At 49.9% G+C, this 20,292-nt stretch overlaps 2 protein-coding genes across 2 annotated transcripts in view; both read right to left on the reverse strand.

The window, feature by feature from the left end:
• Window positions 1-1,587: 1,587 nt before the first annotated feature.
• Window positions 1,588-11,856, reverse strand: NEIL2 (nei endonuclease VIII-like 2 (E. coli)). The gene is made up of 5 exons (XM_010840267.1): window positions 11,770-11,856; window positions 9,439-9,578; window positions 6,945-7,282; window positions 4,225-4,424; window positions 1,588-2,633 (listed from the first exon to the last, which is right to left on the reverse strand). Exons 2-5 carry the CDS (start codon window positions 9,574-9,576, stop codon window positions 2,320-2,322), a joined length of 990 nt encoding a protein of 329 aa, XP_010838569.1. The 5' UTR covers window positions 9,577-9,578; window positions 11,770-11,856; the 3' UTR covers window positions 1,588-2,319.
• A 5,496-nt stretch (window positions 11,857-17,352) lies between these two features.
• GATA4 (GATA binding protein 4) overlaps window positions 17,353-20,292 on the reverse strand; it is a 52,353-nt gene continuing 49,413 nt past the window's right edge. Inside the window, exon 8 of the mRNA XM_010840311.1 lies at window positions 17,353-19,051. Coding sequence (XP_010838613.1) covers window positions 18,869-19,051 — 183 coding nt within the window. The 3' untranslated portion in view covers window positions 17,353-18,868. The remainder of the gene's footprint in view (window positions 19,052-20,292) is intronic.

Here is a 20,292-nt window from a genome sequence, read left to right on the forward strand (position 1 = left end):
TATTTTCCTCATTACAGACTGAAGTCAGAGAAGTGATAAGTCAGTTCCTGAGAGGACAGAGTAGACTGAGAATTATTCTCCCATGTTTTGCTCTATAAAATTTTATGTGGCTTGAATTTTAACAACTTAAATGATAAAATAAGGAATCTCCTTTTCCCTCTTGGCTTTCTACCATTCCTACCCTGACAACCTTCCACTATGGGTTCATCCAGCATAGCTCTTCTTTTTGACCCTAAGCTACTAGAGACTGCTGGACAAGGTCGGGAAATGGAGCAACTAACTACTCTGGTCTCCAGCCTGGTTCTACAACCTTCCCTTGAGCTCTAACTTCCCCTCACAGCTGTTACAAAAGCTCCCTAACTCCTACTCTGTGCCTCAAAAGACCTCACCTCCAGCTCATTTTCTCTGTGTCTATTTTTCTTTTCCTACTGGAGCCCAGGCTTCTCTGCATGCTGGCACTGGTATTTCTCTTCATCCTGGTTTCCCCCTCACCCGATCATACACACATCCTGACATCACTTCCGTCTGTGATCCTCTTTCTCATTTCCTTCAAGGACCACCTTCTTGAAGAGCAGAGCTCCCTCACAGCTCACTGGGCTCCCACCCAGTCCTCAGCCCCTACAGACTGGCTGCCATTCTGCACAATTGGCTCTCATAGGTCATGACCTCAAATTTGCCCTACTGTCAAATTCAGAGGCCTCTTCTCTGTCCTGTGCACCACTGGCTGCCCCCAGAGTTCTCTCCTCCTCTTCGATCTGATCTCCAGTTGGCTTCTGTCATCTCTTGCTTCTTATACAAAAGATCTTAAGGCTCTCCTGTGACCATCCTTCTCAGGCCGCACGAGTACCCTTGTTAACCTTCTCGAACTGACCCTCCGCTCCAAGGAAAGCTCCCAAATCCATGTCTGCAAGCCTGCACTGGCAGCGAGCTTCCTGGCTGTTGTCCTCCTGCTTCGGTACAGGTACCCCAAGCTCAGCACACAAGGTCTGTCTCCTCATGGAACCTGCTCAGTTCCTCCGACTTTCTATCTCAAGGGCAAAGTGGGGGTGGCTTCCTCTAGCTCTCAGCTGCCAGGCCTGAGCCATCCTCAGCCCCTCCCCAGCCATATTTCCACATCCAGTCAGCTGACATCCATCACCATGGTGACCCTCCCATCTCTGCTCCTTTCCACTTCCACTGCTGTTTCTAGTTCTGTGGCTTCTTTTCTCAACAACTGCCAACAGCATTTTCCCTTTTCTATTAATCTCAGTGAGTGTCCACTCACATGCAGGCTGTGATGTCTGCCCAGCCCAGCCCTTCTTATACTCCAGCCCCTTGCAGACACTAACTTACAGGAAGCGGCCTGTGTGGGTACCCCCTGGCCCCCAGCCAGTGCCTGCCATCAGGTGGCTTTCCCCACCCCACCGTGGGCAGCTCAGTGACTTCAGACAGACAAGAGTAACGAGTGCATGGCTGCCTTCCTCCCAGCTCCGCTCCTTGTAAGCAGACCCATCTGGCCACCTCAACACGTCTCACACGGTGCCTTCACAAAGAGCTCAGTTACGTATGGTGAAAGAATCTTTCCTACCAAATAAAGATGACAGCACAAAGTAATGAACAGCTTTATTTCCATGTCCTGGTTTCTTCGAGGTTTCGCTAACAACTTTGATCCCTGTACTGGTGAGCTTGTCAGTAGTCACAAATACATCACCTTGAGGAGGAAACAAGGTTTTGTTTTTGTTTCTATAACCCATTGGACACACCAGGAACATGGCCAGCTCCCTGATCCTGTCTCTCCTCCTTCTCCTGGTGTCTCTGTCCCACGGGAAGGGTCCAATCGGGAGGCTAAATTCGAGCACTACTCTCCTGTTACTTCCCCCTCAGCCCTGGATCCCTCTTGAGGAAAAAAGAAGGATGATAATTCCCTTTTCCTGGTTCTCAAATGGAGGATCTTAACTCCAGCCAGTGTTTTAAAACCAAAACCAAACCAAATAAAACATCTGCAAAGCAGAGCTGGGCCTGGCTGTCTCCCACTGGCTCTCACTTGCTCTGCCACACTGTCATTTCGGGAGGTCTTCCCTAAAGTGCCATTGTGACTTGTCTCATCTTTCACAATGGGGATCAGATAGGAAGAATTAACCAAAACTAGCAGAGAACAAAATCAAACTTTGTGAAAACCGCCCTAGACCGAACTCCAGTGAGATGGACATCAACAGTCCTAGCATCCCAACCACCCAATTCCTGTGCCCAGTCCCAATCTCTGCCCACAGCTCTGTCTGCAATACTCAGGCATCACAGTCCCTTCAGGGCAAAGCTCCATATAGGAGGAGGCTGGACGCTCTAGGAGGGCTGCAGCTGCTTGGGCTCATCTGCTGACAACCTGGGCTGGCACTGGGGGCACCACCACGTGAGCCTCTGGAAGCCCCCCGGTGGCCCCAGGGACTCTCTGACCACCTGGTGCCCGGCAGGGCACTGCTCCTTCTGGTAGATCTGCGTGTGCTGCCGTGTGCCCTGGAATTTGCCCTGCAGCCAGTCTGCACTGAAGGCCACCACATGGTCCACCAGGGCCTCGAGGCGTGGAAGACCCAGGAGGGAGCCTGGAGAAAGCGGGTGGATCCCGGCTCTGAACAGGGCCTCGTTCTTAATGATGTTCCCTGGAAGAAGGTGGGGAGGGGACGAGGGAAGGCAAAAGGAAACGTCCATAAGAAAAGCTGGCCACAAAATTAATAAAACAGAGCAAAGCTAGCGTAGGGAGCACCTCAGGAGGAACCACGCGTCCTTGGGGCTCTCAAGGGAGTCACTGCACTGAGTCAGTCACACCATCTGCGAAGGATTTCCTAACACTTACCCATCTGGTGGATTACAGTCCATAGAGTTGCAAAGAGTTGGACACAACTGAGGTGACTTAGTATGCACACACCCCAGAGGTGGTTGTAAAGATGAAATGACATAAAACTCACACATGGCCCAAGTTATAGCAAAGAGATTAACAAAAGAGGCTTGGATCTGAGTGCCTGGCTGTGAATCCTGGCCCAACCAGACCTAGCTACCTGACCCTATGGAGTTTCCTGCCTTCCTTCAGCTTCTGTCTCCTTCTCTCTAAAATGGGGGTGGGTTACCCAGTTTTCGTGGGCAGAAAATGAGAATTCTCACACATACATACAAATGCTGAGCACTATGCTGGTATGTAGAGAGTAATAATAAATACTGCCGCTGCTGCTGCTGCGTCCCTTCAGTCGTGTCCGACTCTGTGCGACCTCATAGACAGCAGCCCACCAGGCTCCCCCGTCCCTGGGATTCTCCAGGCAAGAACACTGGAGTGGGTTGCCATTTCCGTCTCCAATGCATGAAAGTGAAAAGTGAAAGTGAAGTCGCTCAGTCGAGTCTGACTCTTAGCGACCCCATGGACTGCAGCCTACCAGGCTCCTCCATCCATGAGATTTTCTAGGCAAGAGTACTGGAGTGGGGTGCCATTGCCTTCATTTCTCTTGCTAAATTACCCTAAATGCTGCTCCTAGAAGCCTGTGCTCCTCTGGGTGCAGGAACTGTCATGATCCTACTATATGCTGCTAAGTCACTTAAGTTGTGTCCGACTCTGTGTGACCCCATAGATGGCAGCCCACCAGGCTCTGCCATCCCTGGGATTCTCCAGGCAAGAACACTGGAGTGGGTTGCCATTTCCTTCTCCAGTGCATGAAAGTGAAAAGTGAAAGTCGCTCAGTTGTGTCCGACTCTTCACGACCCCATGGACTGAAGCCTACCAGGCTCCTCCGTCCATGGGATTTTCCAGGCAAGAGTACTGGAGTGGGTTGCCATTGCCTTCTCCAGATCCTACTATATACGACAATTTAAAAATAAATTTTTAAAAAAAGGATGGAGGGATGTGACCCCTGCTCTCTAGAAGGTCATGCTCCAGGAGGCTGTCAGGCCAACTATGACTAACAATATAATCAGGGTAGGAGAGAAGTCAGAAAAGCCTGATAACTCCCTCATTTTAAAAAACAGGGAAGGGACTTTCTGTGGTGGTCCAGTGGTTAAGATGCTGCACTTCCAATGCAGGGGGCATGGGTTGAATCCCTGGTCAGACAACTAAGACCCCACATGCCACAAGGCAAAAAAAAAAAAAAAGAGGGAAGTAGAGCCAAGGAGCCCTGAGAGCTGTGGTGGGTCCCAGTGTCCCACCTCCCGGACAAGGGACTTTCTCACTAGGTCTATCGGGGGACCACCCTCTGCCATCAGCCGTACCTAAGCCTGAGAAGTATCGCTGGTCCAACAGCGTATAGCAGATGGGCTGCTCCCGGCCCAGAGCCTCCAGGGCCTGTCCTCGGTGAAACTTTTCTGACAATATGTCAGAGGCGGGACTGACCACAGGGGAAGAGAAGCGCCATGTCATCTGACAGTTATAGAAGGCCAGGAAGCCACTCCCGCTGAAATGTAGGACCAGCCTGGGAAGAGAGGAGAGGCCACAGTCCACAGGGTGATGCCAGCAGCATCTGGTCCTGCGTGCACACACGGCTCCCACTCCACGCAGGACAAACCTGGAGAAGCTCAGGTCCCAGAGGACAAAAGGGATGGCTCTGCCACAACTGTCAAACTCTCACAGCCAAATGGAGTAATTAGAAGAAAAAATATATATTCTCCTTTTTCCTGATCAAAACAATACATAGAAGACAACTTGGGACATACAGAAGAGTCTCAAGTTCAGGAGGTGTGGCTACGGCCCAAAGCAGGGCTTGTTAGGAAGGAGGGCAGAGCCGATGCTAAGGAGGCCCCTCTCCCATCCTGGGCAAGATCACACTCACTCCCCTGGGCTTCCTGAATTGCAGACACAGAGAAGAAACCTCCATGAACCCCGATAAGCAACAGTGGGTCACTCTGTGAGGGGAGAGACTCAGGCTGCAGCTGGACGCCAAGACTCACGCATCTTTATGTGAAAGTTAAGGGACAATTTGAGAGGAACAGGACTCAGAAAAACACCTGTGCATGGTATTTGAGGTGATTACTCAAGGAAAAATACATCCCAAATGGAAATGAAATCAGCAGGATTCAAGGTGGAGGAAGATGGAAAGGATGGGTGAAGATATCAGCACAGGACCCTGTAACATCTACTGCACGATCTGAGGTCTACAGTCATGGCAGAGCACCTGAGAATGTAAACCAAGTGTGAGGGAAGGAGGCGCCTAACAAAGGACACCCCTCGTATGTTTTTAATATCACTGAATTTAATTATACATAACTAACAATTTAGTTAATTAGCAATCTGGAACTAAAATTCTAAACTAGCTCAGCAGACACAGAAGATGGGGTAGAAATGACAGAAAAGTATAGAAGTAGAAATAGTAATATTTTAAAAGTCTCAACTTGGAGGGAGGGGTGGCAGGAGAGTGAGTGAAACACCAGTGTTCATAATAAGGGAGAAGATTATTAATGTAAAGCTATCAAAAAATTGATAGTTATTAACCCAGGGGGGAAAAAAAACAGGTATCATTTAAAGATAAGATTACCACCAATAGGATGAAGATGAATAGCAGTACTTCCCAATTAACAGGGGTTTAAAAAAAGAGGGGGAAGAAAAGAAACGTGATAAATCCTGATAAATCCAACAGAAGAAAACAAGGGACAGTAAGACTGCAGATGAAAGAAAATCCAAATAGCCTAGTTACCCAATTTCAAAACAAGGAGTTTCAGTTTGAGTTTAAAGAGATACAAAAGCCTGCTATTCACTGTTGATAACAAACTTACCTAAAATAAGTGGAAAAAAATGAACCCATAAACAACTGGGAAAAAAGTACGGGGAGTGAGCCAACCAAACATGGAACAGCACTGTTAATGTCAAAAGAAACGGAATTAGGGCCAAAGGCAGTCAGAAGGCACAGGATTATTTAATAATGAAGCTATAAAGAAACTGTGAGAGTCAGGGACCCTGATGCCCGCGACCCAGGGCAGCAAAACAAAGCCCCTAAAGTGCTTAGAAAGACACACACACACACACACACAAGTCGCTCAGTCGTGTCCGACTCTTTGCGACCCCATGGATTGTAGCCCACCAGGCTCCTCGGTCCATGGGATTTTCCAGGCATGAATACTGGAGTGGGTTGCCGTTTCCTTCTCCAAGAAAGACAAAGAGAACCTATAAAAACACAACTACTGTGGGGGATTTCAATGCTCCTCTTCCCGAGCTTGGCATATTAAATAAGCAAAAAATAAGCAAGAATGGAGAAAATCTGAGCGATCAAAACAACTACCTGTTCTTAACATTTACAGAGTGTTTTACTTTTTTTGTTTGGTTGGTTTTTTTTTTTTTTCAAGACTGGCCTGGGGCAGAAGGTGCTTCCTGGGAATCAGAGTAACTACAATAAATAGATTTCTAACTTATTTCCATTGTCATCAAAGAAAATACTATATTTGATGCTGTTTAGTTGCTAAGTCGTGTCTTTGTGACCCCATGGACTGTAGCCCACCAGAATCCTCTGTCCATGGTATTTCTCAGGCATGACTGCTGGAGTGGGTTGCCATTTCCTTCTCCAGGTTTGGTTGGTTTTTATCAGAATGTTTTACTTTTAATGAACATTTTATCTTCATTTATGTATATAAAATGTAAGCAAAGATCAATTATGTGTTTGGCTGCAAACTTTGATGCCAAAAGTAGAAAATGTACAGGCTATTGTCCTGATCATAATCCAATAAAAAACTTAAAAACAATGACCCCAAACACTCAAAGAAAGTAGATATAACTCGGGCCATGTTCGTTGGGAAAATTATCCCCGCTCTCCAAGCCGCCAGGTGGTTCCTGTCCCTCCCCTGGTGTAGACCACAGTCTCCCTGCCATCACGGTGGCCAGGGAAGTGGGTTCTCTCTCCCAGAAGTGGGCTGCCAGAGGGCAGGTGGAGAGCCTGGCCCAGGCAAAGCCCGGAGACCCTGCACAGCCGCAGTCCCAGCCCATGGCCTACTCGACCACGCCTCACCTGGGAACAGGGTCCCTCCAGTCACCCCTCTTGTTTGCCTTCTTCGCTCTGGAGAACTCGTTCACCCGAATGCTGCCAAACAAACCAAAGCTGACCTGCAGCCACCTCTCAGCACCTCCTGCAGGGGTGTCTCCCCACAAACACTGCAGACCATCGTCTCCACTGGGGACAGCACTGTCTCCTCCCGGGGACCAGGAGGACGGGTCAGAGGCTTCTTGGTGGTGCCTGGCTTTGTCCTTCTGCTCTCCTTCTCGTAGAGGCTCTGACAGTGGGGAATTGCCCAGGGACACAGCTTCTTCATCTGGATCAAATCTAAGGAATAATTTCTTTCCATGGACCTAGAAAAAGATGAACATGATCTAAGGCTTGGTATAGAATTATTTGTGTCTTCCCAAAATTCATATGTTGAAATCTACCCTCAATATGATGGTGTCTAGAGGTGGGGCCTCCAGGAGGTGATCAGGTCATGGGGATAGAGCCCTCATACATCGGACTAGTGCCTTTATAAAAGAGACTGCAGAGGGCTCCCCCACCTCTTCCTCCACATGAGGACACAGCAAGAAGACACCTGTCTACAAACCAGGAAGTTGATCCTCACTAGACACTGAATCTGCTGGCACCTTGACCTTGGACTTCCCATGCTCCAGACTGTGAGAAATAAATTTTTGTTGCTATAAGCCACCTGGTGTGACATGTTCTGTTACTGCAGTCCACAAAGACTGAGCCTTTTAGACCTAGAAAGGGGAAGACTGGAAGAGGTGCATCCAGCCATTTATCCTAATATAAATGTCTCGCCTTCTGCCTCTTCTACGAAGCTTTCCCAACTTGAGTATTCGGGACTTGCCTTTTGTTCCAGTCATATGAGCACTTAGTATACAGTTTTCAAAATGATCAGTAGCAAGTGGAACAATCGTATCAGCAATGAAAGAGATGCACGCTGGATGCAGGGCCACTCTAGAATGCCCAAGAGGAAATGCTTCCAATTTTTTAATGGATTAGCCAGTCTTCTGAGTCTGTTATGAAAAATTATTTTCTACGAGCCAGCTCTGTGACAGCAGATGCTAAGATGCAGGCCTCTGGGATCCAGAGACAAAGGGACATTAGTCGTGTCCTGCGAACTTTGCAGGACAGTGTGGACAAAGAGTACAGGTGCTCTCGTGCAGACCTGGAGGTTAGAGGGCTTGGGCTCCAGTCTCTGCCCCTTGCCAGCCTATGTCAGCTTGGGCTAACCACTCTCCCTTCCTTGAGCCCCTCCTTCAAATGCAGAAAACATGTGAAGGTCTAGCAGACCTCTTACAAACATCTTTCAGTTCTAACTGAGGTTTTATAGACTGGGATGTATGTGTGAGACAGAGAGAGAGAAAGGAAAGAGAGATAGAAGGGCAAGGTGGAAGATAGAGAACTAGTATTTACTGAGTGCCTATTATGTGCCAGGCATAAAGTCTACTTAGTTCAATTTTAACTGGTAGGTGGTTTACCCCATTTTACAACTCAAGCAGACACTAGAGCTGAGACGTTGAGTACCTTGTTTAGGAGCACACAGCTAAGAAGCAGCAGAGCTCATAAGTTTCTCTACCACCAATTACTGTAAGTCTCCTAAGTACCGGACACTCAGTTAAGTGCTAGGAATACAATAATGCTGAGGTCACAGCCCCTGTCCTGTTTATTTGTCTCCTGCAATCAAAAGACAGGACAAATTTAGGAATGAGGGGCCAACAGGAGGACATATAAAGTACCCTGGAAGCACATCAGGGTCTCTCCCCCCACCCAGCGCAGGCAGAACAGGCTTCTCAAAGGATGTGATGGCAAGACTGAATCCAAAGGAGACTAGGAATTACCGTGGTAACATGAAGGTACAGGAATGGGGGTGGAGTAGGGAGAAAAAGGAAGATCAGCATGTCAAACCATAAGCAAGAAGGGCTGTGAGAGGAGCTCCAAATAGTTCAGCATGATTGGGGAGAGATCTAAGGCAGGGTGAGCTGCAGGCCAGAGGGGGAGGCATGAAATCAGATTGGCAAGTAGCCACGTGAGCCCTTAAGGGAATACCGACTGATGCTGAGGGCAAAGATGAGCCAGGCTGAAACCCAGAACAAAGGCTATGCTCAATTCTCCACCAATTAAAAAGTAAATTAAAAAAAAAATTTTTTTAAAGGCTATGCTCTTTCCTCACCTCCTTGCTGGCCCCAGAGAATTAAATACTGTTTCCAACCAAAAGTGCACAGTGGACTCAGCTAGAGTCACCAGAATCACTTCAGACCATGAACATGAATATCCAGCTCACGCACAGTTCCATGGGCCACTGTGCCACTGACCTGAGGCTGAGAAACGTCAGCGGAGGAGTTGCATGGAGTCCCAGTGTGGCTACCCTCAGGAAAAAGGAAATAACTGCATGGAAAGTCTTAACAGAAACTGAGGGGAGGGACAGGCTGTGTTGATGGAGCTGGCCCACCGGGGTGAGGTATGGAACGAACCTGCTGGAAGACAGTGAACTCACCTGGCTGTCCTGCAGCCAGAGGGACTGGAAACTTGTGGGGTTTAGCTTCTTGCTGCTGCCTCCTGTCTTGACCACCTGCTGCCCCACAAAGGGAGAAACCAGATGGTGAAACTTCCTCACAGACGGCCCCTCTGGCATCCCTGCAGGCAGAAACGAGGAAAGAGGCTGCTGACTTAGCTGGTTTCTCCAGCATTTCTGGTGGGTTCCAAACTTTCAAGTAGCCACGTTTTTGCCATCAACTTTAAGAGCATATACAGCCAAAAAGGGAATGTGGTTGGGGAGGGAGGTGGTCAGATCAAAGAGAAACCCCAGGAATTCCCTGGTGGTGGAGTGGATAAGAATCCCCCTGCCAATGCAGGGGACATGGGTTCGATCCCTGGTCTGGGAGGATCCTATATGCCACAGAGCATATGTGAATCCCGTGAATTACAACTACTGAGCCGAGAGTTGCAACTACTAATGTACAAGTGCCTAGAGCCTGTGCTCTGTAACAAGAGAAGCTCCGGCTCACTGCAAATAGAGAAAGCCCATGCAGAGCAAGGACCCAGCATAGCCAAAAAATAAAAATAAATACCATGTCCCCCCAAAATTTTTAAAAAGTAAGTCCAGCTGCAGCAGGGTATAAGCCAGTTTCCCAAGGAGGGTTGCCTCATCCAGACCCTCACCTTTCTCCAGGCAGCACCAACAACATGCCAGGCACCACACCACAAGCGTCCTCCGCTTTGACCCTGCAGCCTGAACAGGAGCCAGCCCTTGTCAACTTTTTTCCTGGACTGCGGCCCTAGCTCATCTCCATGCTTTCTCTGTCCTCCTCTGTCTGCCTTCCCAAATCATCTCAGCCCACTGCTGGTGCTTTGTCTCCCCTCTTTCAGTGGAGAGATGGCTGGGACAGAGAAAGCTGTAAGGGACACAGACACAGATGCCGATTCAGCATGCCTGGACCATCCTGCTAGCAGGAGCACTGTATATGTGACAACCACGCAGAGCTCAGGACCGTGACAAGTCACGGGGTCATGTCATGTCAGATCCACATCCAGCTTAAATAGAGAAAATTAGCCCTGGTAACTGAGAAACAGCTGGGGTTTCATTTTAACCCTGATGTAGGTCACCTGGCACCCCCATCTCTTCCTGCCCCAAATCATCACACTCCACTGGGGTCTTGTGGGGGGGCATTCATATGTTTGAGTCTAAGTGCTCAGCACCCCAGCTTCTAAGACACTGAAGGCATCCCCCCCACTCTTATACTACTTATCCACCAGCTTCCTCAACTGCACAGGCCTGCAAATGATGATGAAAACACAAGGAACTAAGCAGCTTCCTGGCATGGTGGTAGCTACTGCATTTCAGTAACTCTGAAAATAATTTAAAAATCTCAGAAATGGGTGTGGCTCTTACAATCCATGTTTTCTCACTGTTTAATTAGCACCACATTCCATAACATTAATATGTATTTTTACTTTGATGGCGCTTTAGACTCACTAAAATGTAATGTGGTTGCCCCTAATCAGACCTTCAAGACACCTGACAGAGTATCCTGACAAAACGGCGCGGCTGCAGGGAGACCGACCACAGTTAAGTCGACCTGAACTTCTGCCAGCTCTGCGCCCTGGTCCTCTCCAACAGAGGAAGCTTCTGGAAAAGCTCCCGTCTGAAATGCATCTGATCCTTAAGATCTTTCGACACAAGGGCATGTGTTTTTTAGGTTTACTTATGGAGATGGAAAGCTGGGCTCAGTTACAGCCTTAAGAGGCAAGAAGCCAAAGGGACACCGGTTCCAAGGGGACACCCCACCCACCCTCGAGCCCCTCCCCCGAACGGTGAACCGCGCGACGCTGGCTAAGGGGCTGGCTTGCGGACCACAAAGAAAGGAGGAGGGGAGGGGGCGTCGCCGGCGTCCCCTTTCCTCTGCAGATCGACGCCCCCCCACCATCCCCACCCCTCCCCCACTCCCCAGAAGTCTAAAATGGCTGCTTTTCCCAACGCCGCCTCCGGGTGCTGTGCGGGAGAGGCGGGTGCAAAGACGGAGCAGACGGTCACTGCACTCCACTGGGGGTGGTGGGGTGGTGGGGGGTGGGGCGGTAGGTTAAAAAGTGGTAAACAGCCGAAAAGAAAGAAAAATTCGACCCGGGGTACGGGTTTTCATGAGGGATGCTTCTAAAATGTTCGGTAACTGAGTTTTCATGCGGCTAACTGGTGATGAGGGTAAAGCTGGGGAAAAGCCCTGCATTTCCAACTCGGGGTGGGGAGGTCGCTACCGCCGAGGACGCGACTTCCAGTCCTCACCCGCGCAGGTCGTGCGACGCCGCTGGTGGGGCTCGCGGCTGGACTCACCTGCTCTGGGCCCGTCCGGGACCCCAAAGGCCCGCACGGAGCCTCGTGGAGAGGCAGATGCGAGGTTGGGGACCAGGACGCGTAGGGTGAGGCTCCTCCCTCGAGGGTGGGGTCGCTCGGGGCTCCGCCCCCTGCTGAGCGTTGGAGGCGGGGCTCATGCCTGGGGCGGTAGGGGTTCCGGGCTCCTCAGTCCTAACAGGTGCAGTGAAAGAGCTGGGGGTCCTGAACCGCATCGCGGAGGTTTCATGTGTCTCCAGGGGCACCTGGGGAACTTGGAGGGCGGAGAGTGAGGCTCCGGGCAGGGATCTCTTCCAGTTGTCCCCTTCTTTGGACTTGTGACTGTCGATAGTGAGCCGTATTCCCCAGTGGTTCTAGCTGAAGAGAAGTTGAAAGACTTCAGCTTGGAGTGGTACCTAGACCCAGGTTGTGCGGGGTTTCCAGGTTTTAGGTTTCTACTCTTTGGGAGTGGCGGGGGTGGGCTTTAATAAATGTTCAAGATTCTGGAGTCAGATTTGAATCCTGGTTCTGCCTGTACTAGTTCTGTACTAAGCAAGCTACTTAAAATCCTTGGGCTAGGAATTCCAAGGCTGGCCGTTTAGTGGTTAGGACTTCATCTCCCAACTTATGGGGTGCGGGTTCGATCCCTGCTCAGGGAGCTAAAATGCCACATGCCTTGCAGCCAAAAAGCCATAACATAAAACAGAAACAATATATTGTAACAAATTCAGTAAAGAGTTTTAAAATGGTCCATATTAAAAAAAAGATGTTAAGAAAGTCCATGTCTATCTTCTTCATGTGTAAAACGTGCTTATAAGGATTTCGGAAAACTTGAATAAGTATATACAGCTGCTAGCGTGTCTGACGTGCAGGAGTGCTCAATAAGTGGCAGGTACTTTTTTAAGTCGAATTTCTGGGCTAGTCTCAGATGGAATGTTCGAAAATCACGCTGTTGCATTCTGGAGGCCACAAGAGAGAGAACGCTGGCGCCCTCACATGGTGAGTGTGTTAACTGCAAGGGCGGTATCTGACAACCTTTATGCCTAGTTAGAGTAGATGCTCAGGAAGCATCCCTCTTTATGGGGCTCTGTGACCTTGGGGGAGTTGTTGTTGTTGTTGTTGTTTTGATGATTGTGGGACAAAAAGGTTTGCACCAAATGATCTCTGAGATCCCCTCATGATCTTTAAGTGCATCAGGCATGGTCTCCCAATCCAGGTATTCTTCTTTCTAGCTGGGTTGTTTCCCTTCCATTTGACTCTCCCTAACCAGCTACTGCGGAGAAGGCAATGGCACCCCACTCCAATACTCTTGCCTGGAAAATCCCATGGACGGAAGAGCCTGGTAGGCTGCAGTCTATGGGGTCTCGAAGAGTCAGACACGACTGAGCAACTTCACTTTCACTTTTCGCTTTCATGCATTGAAGAAGGAAATGGCAATCCACTCCAGTGTTCTTGCCTGGAGAATCCCAAGGACGGGGAGCCTGGTGGGCTGCCGTCTATGGGGTCTCACAGAGTCGGACGCGACTGAAGCGACTTAGCAGCAGCAGCAGCAGCAACCAGCTACTGGTGGGTGAAGGCAATGGCAACCTACTCCAGTACTCTTGCCTGGAAAATCCCATGGGAGGAGCCTGGTAGGCTGCAGTCCATGGGGTCGCTAAGAGTCGGACATGACTGAAGTGACTTAGCAGCTGCAGCAGCAACCAGCTACTCGAAGGCAACCTTAGCTATACTGCCCCTAATCTTTAGCAGCTTGTGTCTTGTAACTCCCCTATACTCCCACAGACCCCAGACTCAAATCCTGTAAGGAAGGGGCTACCAGGAATTCCTCACACTTATCCTTGTGTGATCTGGTAGTACTTGTCAGCAGAGGTGAGCAGTTACACTTTTTGTTCTTTAAAAATTGAAGTGTAATTTATATGTGGTTATGGTTTTAATCTAAAGTGAGGAGAAGCCCAATAACTATGCAGGCAAAATAATTTCCAAACATGGGCACTATTGCAGGGGTAGGCTGGAATGGGGAAACTAGCTGTGGTCAGGATGGAAGCCACATTAAGGAATTCTGCAAGGATGTCACTGAGGGGGGCTGGACCAGAAGACTTCCTGAAAATGTTTCCAGGCCACATCCCTACAGCGAAGTCTGGGGATTCTTTGAATAATGAAGCGACAACTTTACATTCTAAAGCGCCTTAGCTGGCATCACTCATTGCTTTGTTCGGCAGAGAACAATCCTATTTAGGATTCTGTTATTTCAGTCTTACCGTTTTTGTCCCGCATCCCAGCCCTAAAGTCTTAGATAATCAAGAACCCTAGAAGTAATGAAATTTTCATTTTTTAAAAAAATTTTCATAAGTTGGAAAAGGACAGGGGAATGAAAAATCTAAATGTTTCACATCTCTAATTACAACCCATTTCATTGGACTAAATCTTTTTTGGCGGAGACTAAACCTATCTTAAAAGAGAAGCAGCACAAGAGACTACAATATCTTTGTTGTAAGAGGGGTCTATTTGTATTGTTCACTGGTATCATTTACTAGTATTGAACTTCATCTGGATGAACTCCTTGCTGTCAGAGATTCAGTGATTTGGAAACTGAAACCACCGGCAGTGATTTGAACTTCAGGTGCATCTGGTTAAAAACCTATGCGATCATGTTTATTTCTCAGGTGAAGCAGGGCCACCACAGCTGTAGGACAGAAGGCAGTCACCACACAGCGCGGGGATGCAGTGTGAATGTGTGTTGTGGGGGGCGATGGGGGTTCTCATTTATCAGCCTTCACTGGAGATGCTCCATCTTTGGGTCCTTCTGAAGACCTCCTGACACCACCTCTAAGTCAGGGCCTAAGAGCACCAGCAGGCACCTTACAGGATTTTTCTGTTTCCACTGTTCCTGTGAACCCAGAGCACAGCTGTGTGTGGTTGCCCCTCTCTCCGTACAACTGAGCCCACAATTTCCCAGGCTTCAGCCAGTGTTCTAGCCATGCACAGAACCAAAGAAAACTGGACTTTGAGAACCTAGGTATGCTTTAGTGCTATCTTTGCTTGGATCATTTAGTTCTCCTTGTCACTGATGTCTTTTTGCAAATTGGTCTGCCGCAGCTACTGGAGGGGAGATAATAGCACAGGAGCCAGGGTGGCACAGAACAGCTGTGCTCCCAGGAGGCTACAGAACAGAGGCTCGGTTACTGTAAAGAAAGGAACAGTGTCCAGGGCCCAGAGTCCCCTGGAGCACGGATTCCACTTCCCGGGCTACACTTGGAAGCTCTGAGCCTCGTCCTTGGTTCTGGGAAGATACCTATTTGTGTTGTTAAGGATGGAGGCCTGTTTGTGTTCCAGCTTCAAGCAAGGCAAGGATATAATCTGAAGAGTAGTCTCCAATGTCAGAAAATTATTTTTAAAACTGAAAACCAATCACCTCCACTCCAAGAGCAGCTTGCCAAATGACCGAATTTCTCATGCATTAGTGTCCACATCAGTAGGTTCTGGGGGCTTAGAAGAGGGGGCATCAAATAATCCCCAGCCCAGGTCTAGTTGGTGCACGTTCAGTGAATATAAACTCATGTTCACTACTGTCACCCAAGCCAAACATCTGGGGTGAAGCACATAATCATGGCTAAATCTGCTACTACTTACCCCCTAAAGGTATCGAAAAGTCCAATATTAAGGACTCATGCTCCCAAGTGTTAAAATGATTTGATCTGCACTTCAAAATTTTTGTCATAGTGAGGGGTGAGCCTGAAAGGGACCATGAGGGATGTCTCAACCTGAACAAACACCCCCAGGGGCTGCACTCACCATGTTAGGGCAGACACTTATTCTAAGGATGCCATCTCCCACCCCCACCTCCCCATCCTTCCTCTAGCCACTTTCCAACCATCTGGGAATTGTATCCTTTCAAATATCCTGATTGGTAGCAATTTGGCCTCCTCTTGACCTCCTGGGGCCTCCCTGGTGGCTCAGATAGTAAAAGAACCTGCCTGCAATGCAGGAGACCCAGGTTGGGAAGATCCCCTGGAGAAGGGAATGGCAACCCACTCCGGTATTCTTGCCTGGAGAATTCTATGGACAGAGGAGCCTGGCAGGCTACAGACATTGGGGTCGCAAAGAGTCGGACACGACTGAGAGACTAACATTATTATTGACCTCTTCTAAGGATACATTAGGAGAAGATAATGGTACTCCACTCCAGTACTCCTGCCTGGAAAATTCCATGGACGGAGGAGCCTGGTGGGATGCAGTCCATGGGGTCGCTAAGAGTCAGACACGACTGAGCGACTTCACTTTCACTTTCCACTTTCACGCATTGGAGAAGGAAATGGCAACCCACTCCAGTGTTCTTGCCTGGAGAATCCCATGGACGGGGGAGCCTGGTGGGCTGCCGTCTATGGAGTCGCACAGAGTCAGACACGACTGAAGCGACTTAGCAGCAGCAAGGATACATTTGATTTGAAAAATCAACACAGTCTGGTGAGCAAGGAGGATGAATAAAGCTGGATTTTACCATCTGGGGTGAAGCACAAGTTATGACCATATAAGGAATGAGGTCAATCTTCTGGTTCTGTGTGTGTAGGTATATATATATGTATCTCCATCCTCTGAAAGCCATTCCTAAAGGGAAGTGGCAAAAATGTTTTCAGCTAAGACTTCATCATCAGAAAACACATCTTCCCCAAGGCTAATATAAATCCTGGTAGGTTTATTTTTGCTTCTGAATCTTTTTTGCTACTCTTTGCTAGAGTTATCAATTACTCATCTTTCTGGATGGTAGATGCATCGAATAGGTTTGGCTATTTCATAGCCAGTTTAAAGGCTTTTCCAATTTTATATCGAGTGCTTATTACAGTTTTTTATCATTTGCTCAAAAAATAACGTGGGTGCTGTGAAAGGTCAAAGACCTTCAGTTACCAACTGGGTATAAGCCATCTGAGAGGCAGGAAGCTGCTACCAACAGTTCTGAGTGGGAGCGGATTTGCCTGTCTGGGTTCTGTTCCACAAACCTTGGAGTCACCCCCCTCAACCCCACGCCACTTTTAAGATGAAGCAAGTAAGCAAGTCTATAAGCCTAAGTGAAGACAAAATGGACAAAGGAGAGGTTTTTCCCCTCCTCTCCTACTGGTATGGAACCCTTGGGGGGCTTGTTTGGATCAAACCATAATGGAGAAGATGGCAAACAACTCAGCGTGACCCTCCAGTACACACTGTAAAATAAGGTGGACTGGAGAGTACTACCTCGCAGCTCTCCTTCACACTCCAGCTACCGGTGTTTGCCAGCAGCTCTAAAGATAGCCCCCTTCCTGGGGTGGCAACTTCTAAAAGGCCACAGGAACTTCAGTTAAGGGCTGGTTCAACCCGCCCTAGGTAACCAAACCTAGAGGTTACCTGTCAAGTCACAGACTAGTCAGTAGCAGGGCTTGGATGCGTGTCCTCGTCACTAACCCCCAGCACCTACAGAGGAAGTCTCCGCCAACTGCCAAAAGGAATGGATGGAGAAGTGATTCAGCAAAGGGGCCTCGGTGGCTCAGGACTGCCTTGCAACCGGCAGCAGTGAACCTCTTAGAAAACACCGCGGAGGGAGGAGGAGAAGGGAAAGAGGAATACAGATAAATTTATTAGTTAAATACTGATTTTACAGCCATTTCACCTTAAGACAACGTTAGCAGTTTTGTGGGTTAGGGAAGGGTATACAAGGGGTGGGGGGCGGCTTTCGTAGAAGAAAGCCGATGTAAATGATGATTAAAACAGAACCTGGGCTTAAAGATAACTCTGCTACCTCCGGGAGGATTGCGGGGCGGGGGGCTGGGTGTTTGTGGAGTAGCACAGAGGAAGGGCAGTCAGCTACACTCTGCTGGCAGCCAGGGCACGGAACGCAGCATCTTCGCGAGCCCCGGGTCACGGATAGTGAGTAGAGATAGCGACGCGGAGAGGAGGCCGATTGCCAAACCGAGGGAGCGGTAGGCGCTCCCTCGCGCCCTTGTATCTTCTCTCATCACCCGTCGTCTTTCTTCCATGAGTTGTGTTGTGTTTGTTTAAATATATATTGGAAAATCCCTAGCATTTTTGCCTCCTGGACAGACGCCTTCTGCTGGAGAAAGGACGCGGGTGCAGGCAGCGCGCCCCTCAGATGGACTCGGCCCGCGGCCCAGGCAGCAGGTGCGTTTCCAGGGAACCACAGCGCATCCGCAAGTTCCAGGCCAACAACCCGGCCCCACGCAGCGCAGCCCCCGCCGGGTTGGGGGAGGCCGTCCACCAGACATCCTGTCCAGAAGGATCTCAAATCCTAGATGACTGCTAGTCAAATTCGCTTCAGCAGCAGGACCTTTCTTGTTCTTACTCAGGAACCCCCCTGAGCGTGATGGGGCGGAAGAAGGATTCGGGGACTAGTACAAACTGCAGGCCGAGCAGAATCACCAAGAGCAGCGGAGGGGCGTTTCTTTTCAGAGGCCTCGAGGGGGGCGGGGGTGAAGAGAAGGAGCGATTTGAGCCGCGGAAGGAACTTGCAGGGAGGCAAGGTTGCCAGGTAGCGAGTTTGAGGAAGCCACTCTCCCCACGCAGCATCTGGTAACACTGGCCCTACACGCAGTGTTTCTGGAGTCAAGATTCAATATGAGGGATGCGGGTGCACTGAGCCCGAAGGGGAGTGTTGGCCGAGGGCAGGACCGGTCGCGGGGCCGAGGGATCCCAACACACGTCCAACAACAGATGCCCGCTCTACCTGCCCTGGGATCCCCGGTGCCCGCAGCACCGTGGAAAGGCCACCATCTTGGGTGCAGTGGTGGAAACAGGGGAGAAGGACTTCTCGCCTCTTGTCGGGGGTGATGGGGCAGAAAAATGAGAAAGTCTGCAGCTCCGTGGGAGGGGCTGAGGTGTGCTCCTAGTGAAGGGAGTGGGCTCCTCCTGATCAGAGTCTGAGCTCTCCAGTCCCCCACCTTAAAAAGGTATGCGCTAAAATCCCCTAAGCAAATCATTGACTTCAAGTTTCTTCCCAGTTGTCGTCTGGAGTCATTCCCAGACAGAGCAGGCCGGCACCCTGGAGCCCAGAGCCTCGTCTCTGCTGTCCCCCGTGTCCCCAAGTCCAGGCAGGAATCCGAGGAGGGAAGGGGTGACATTATGCAGTGATTATGTCCCCGTGACTGTCAGCTAAGGCCAGGCTGTTCCAAGGGTCCTGCTTGGAGCTGGCCTGTGGTGACTGGCTGACAGAAGACGCGTAGCCTTGCGGGGAGAGCTTCAGAGCAGAGAGGACCGGGTGGATGGAGGACCCGTGGCCAGACATCGCACTGACCGAGAACGTCTGAAAGCGAAAGGTATAAAATACCATCAGTGGGATCCTTCCTACCGGAGAGGGGAGCCCTGCTCTGTAGCTGTGCCCAGGCTGGCTCGCACCCTAGGAAGGGGAACAGAGGACAGGGTCAAAAGACAAGGGCAGGAGAGGTACCATGCCGCACTGCTGGCCCCCTGATCCCCAGGTATGAGAGGCAACGGGTCTTCCTGACTGACCAGCTGCTTCTGAGCACTGACCTGTTAACTCTGTGACTATTCTGGTTTCTCAGATGCCTTTGATGATTGCATCAGACATTTTCTATAATCTTAGCACCATCAATCTCTATTTTCCAAAGAGAAGCCATTTCCCCCTGCCCAGAGGGGGCTCCTGGCTCTCCTGGTCCCACAGGATTCTCTTCACTCTGACAGCACAAAGCTCATTAGGACATGCTCACCTCAAGTACAGGAGGAGAAAAGGTCAGTTAATGGGAGACCATGACCAAGTTTGGAGGCATTCTGGTCCCGAATGGGGGAGCCACAGAGGGAAGAGGGTGGAGGAGCAGGGTTGCCATCATATCTGACAGAGGGACAGGAGGGTCCCGTTGGCCCATCTCTGGACACGTGTGAAGCTGGACCTACAGCCAGCTCTCATTACAATAGCATCCTGCCTGTGACCCCTCATCAACCCCAAGCCTCCCGCCCTGCCCGCTGCAGCTTCCACAGGCCAGGAGGGACCTCATCCTCCTGTTGAAATCTACCTGCCGCCAAGATCAAGCCACCCTCATTGAGGAGACAGACTTGCTCAGAAAGCCCCGTTCTGCCTCCCAAGGCCTGCGATGGGTTCGCCACGTCCCCCAGTGAGCCCACAGTCTGACTCGGGTTGCAGTCATGCTGTGTGCCAGCCCGTCTTCACTGGCCTTGGCACAGTTGTTGCCATTTAGTCACTAAGTCGTGTGTGTCTCTTCGCAACTCCCTGGACTGTAGCCCGACAGGCTTCTCTGTCCACAGGATTTCCCAGGCAAGAGGACTGGAGTGGGTTGCCATTTCCTGCTCCAGGAGTTCTTCCCAACCCAGGGATCGAACCTGCGTCTTCAGCATTGGCAGGCATGTTCTTTACCATTAAGCTACCAGGGAAGCCTGGCACAGAGTGTATCACGGCTGTGTATCCAAATCGCTGTAGCTTGATCAGATATGCTGAAATATACCCCTGTGTGGACAGCCCCTTGCCTCTGCTGGGGGCCTCGCCACCCAGAGTCTACTCCCCCACGGGCA

Source organism: Bison bison, unplaced genomic scaffold, assembly GCF_000754665.1.
Source record: "Bison bison bison isolate TAMUID 2011002044 unplaced genomic scaffold, Bison_UMD1.0 scf7180017864143, whole genome shotgun sequence".
NCBI classification, from domain to species: domain Eukaryota; kingdom Metazoa; phylum Chordata; class Mammalia; order Artiodactyla; family Bovidae; genus Bison; species Bison bison.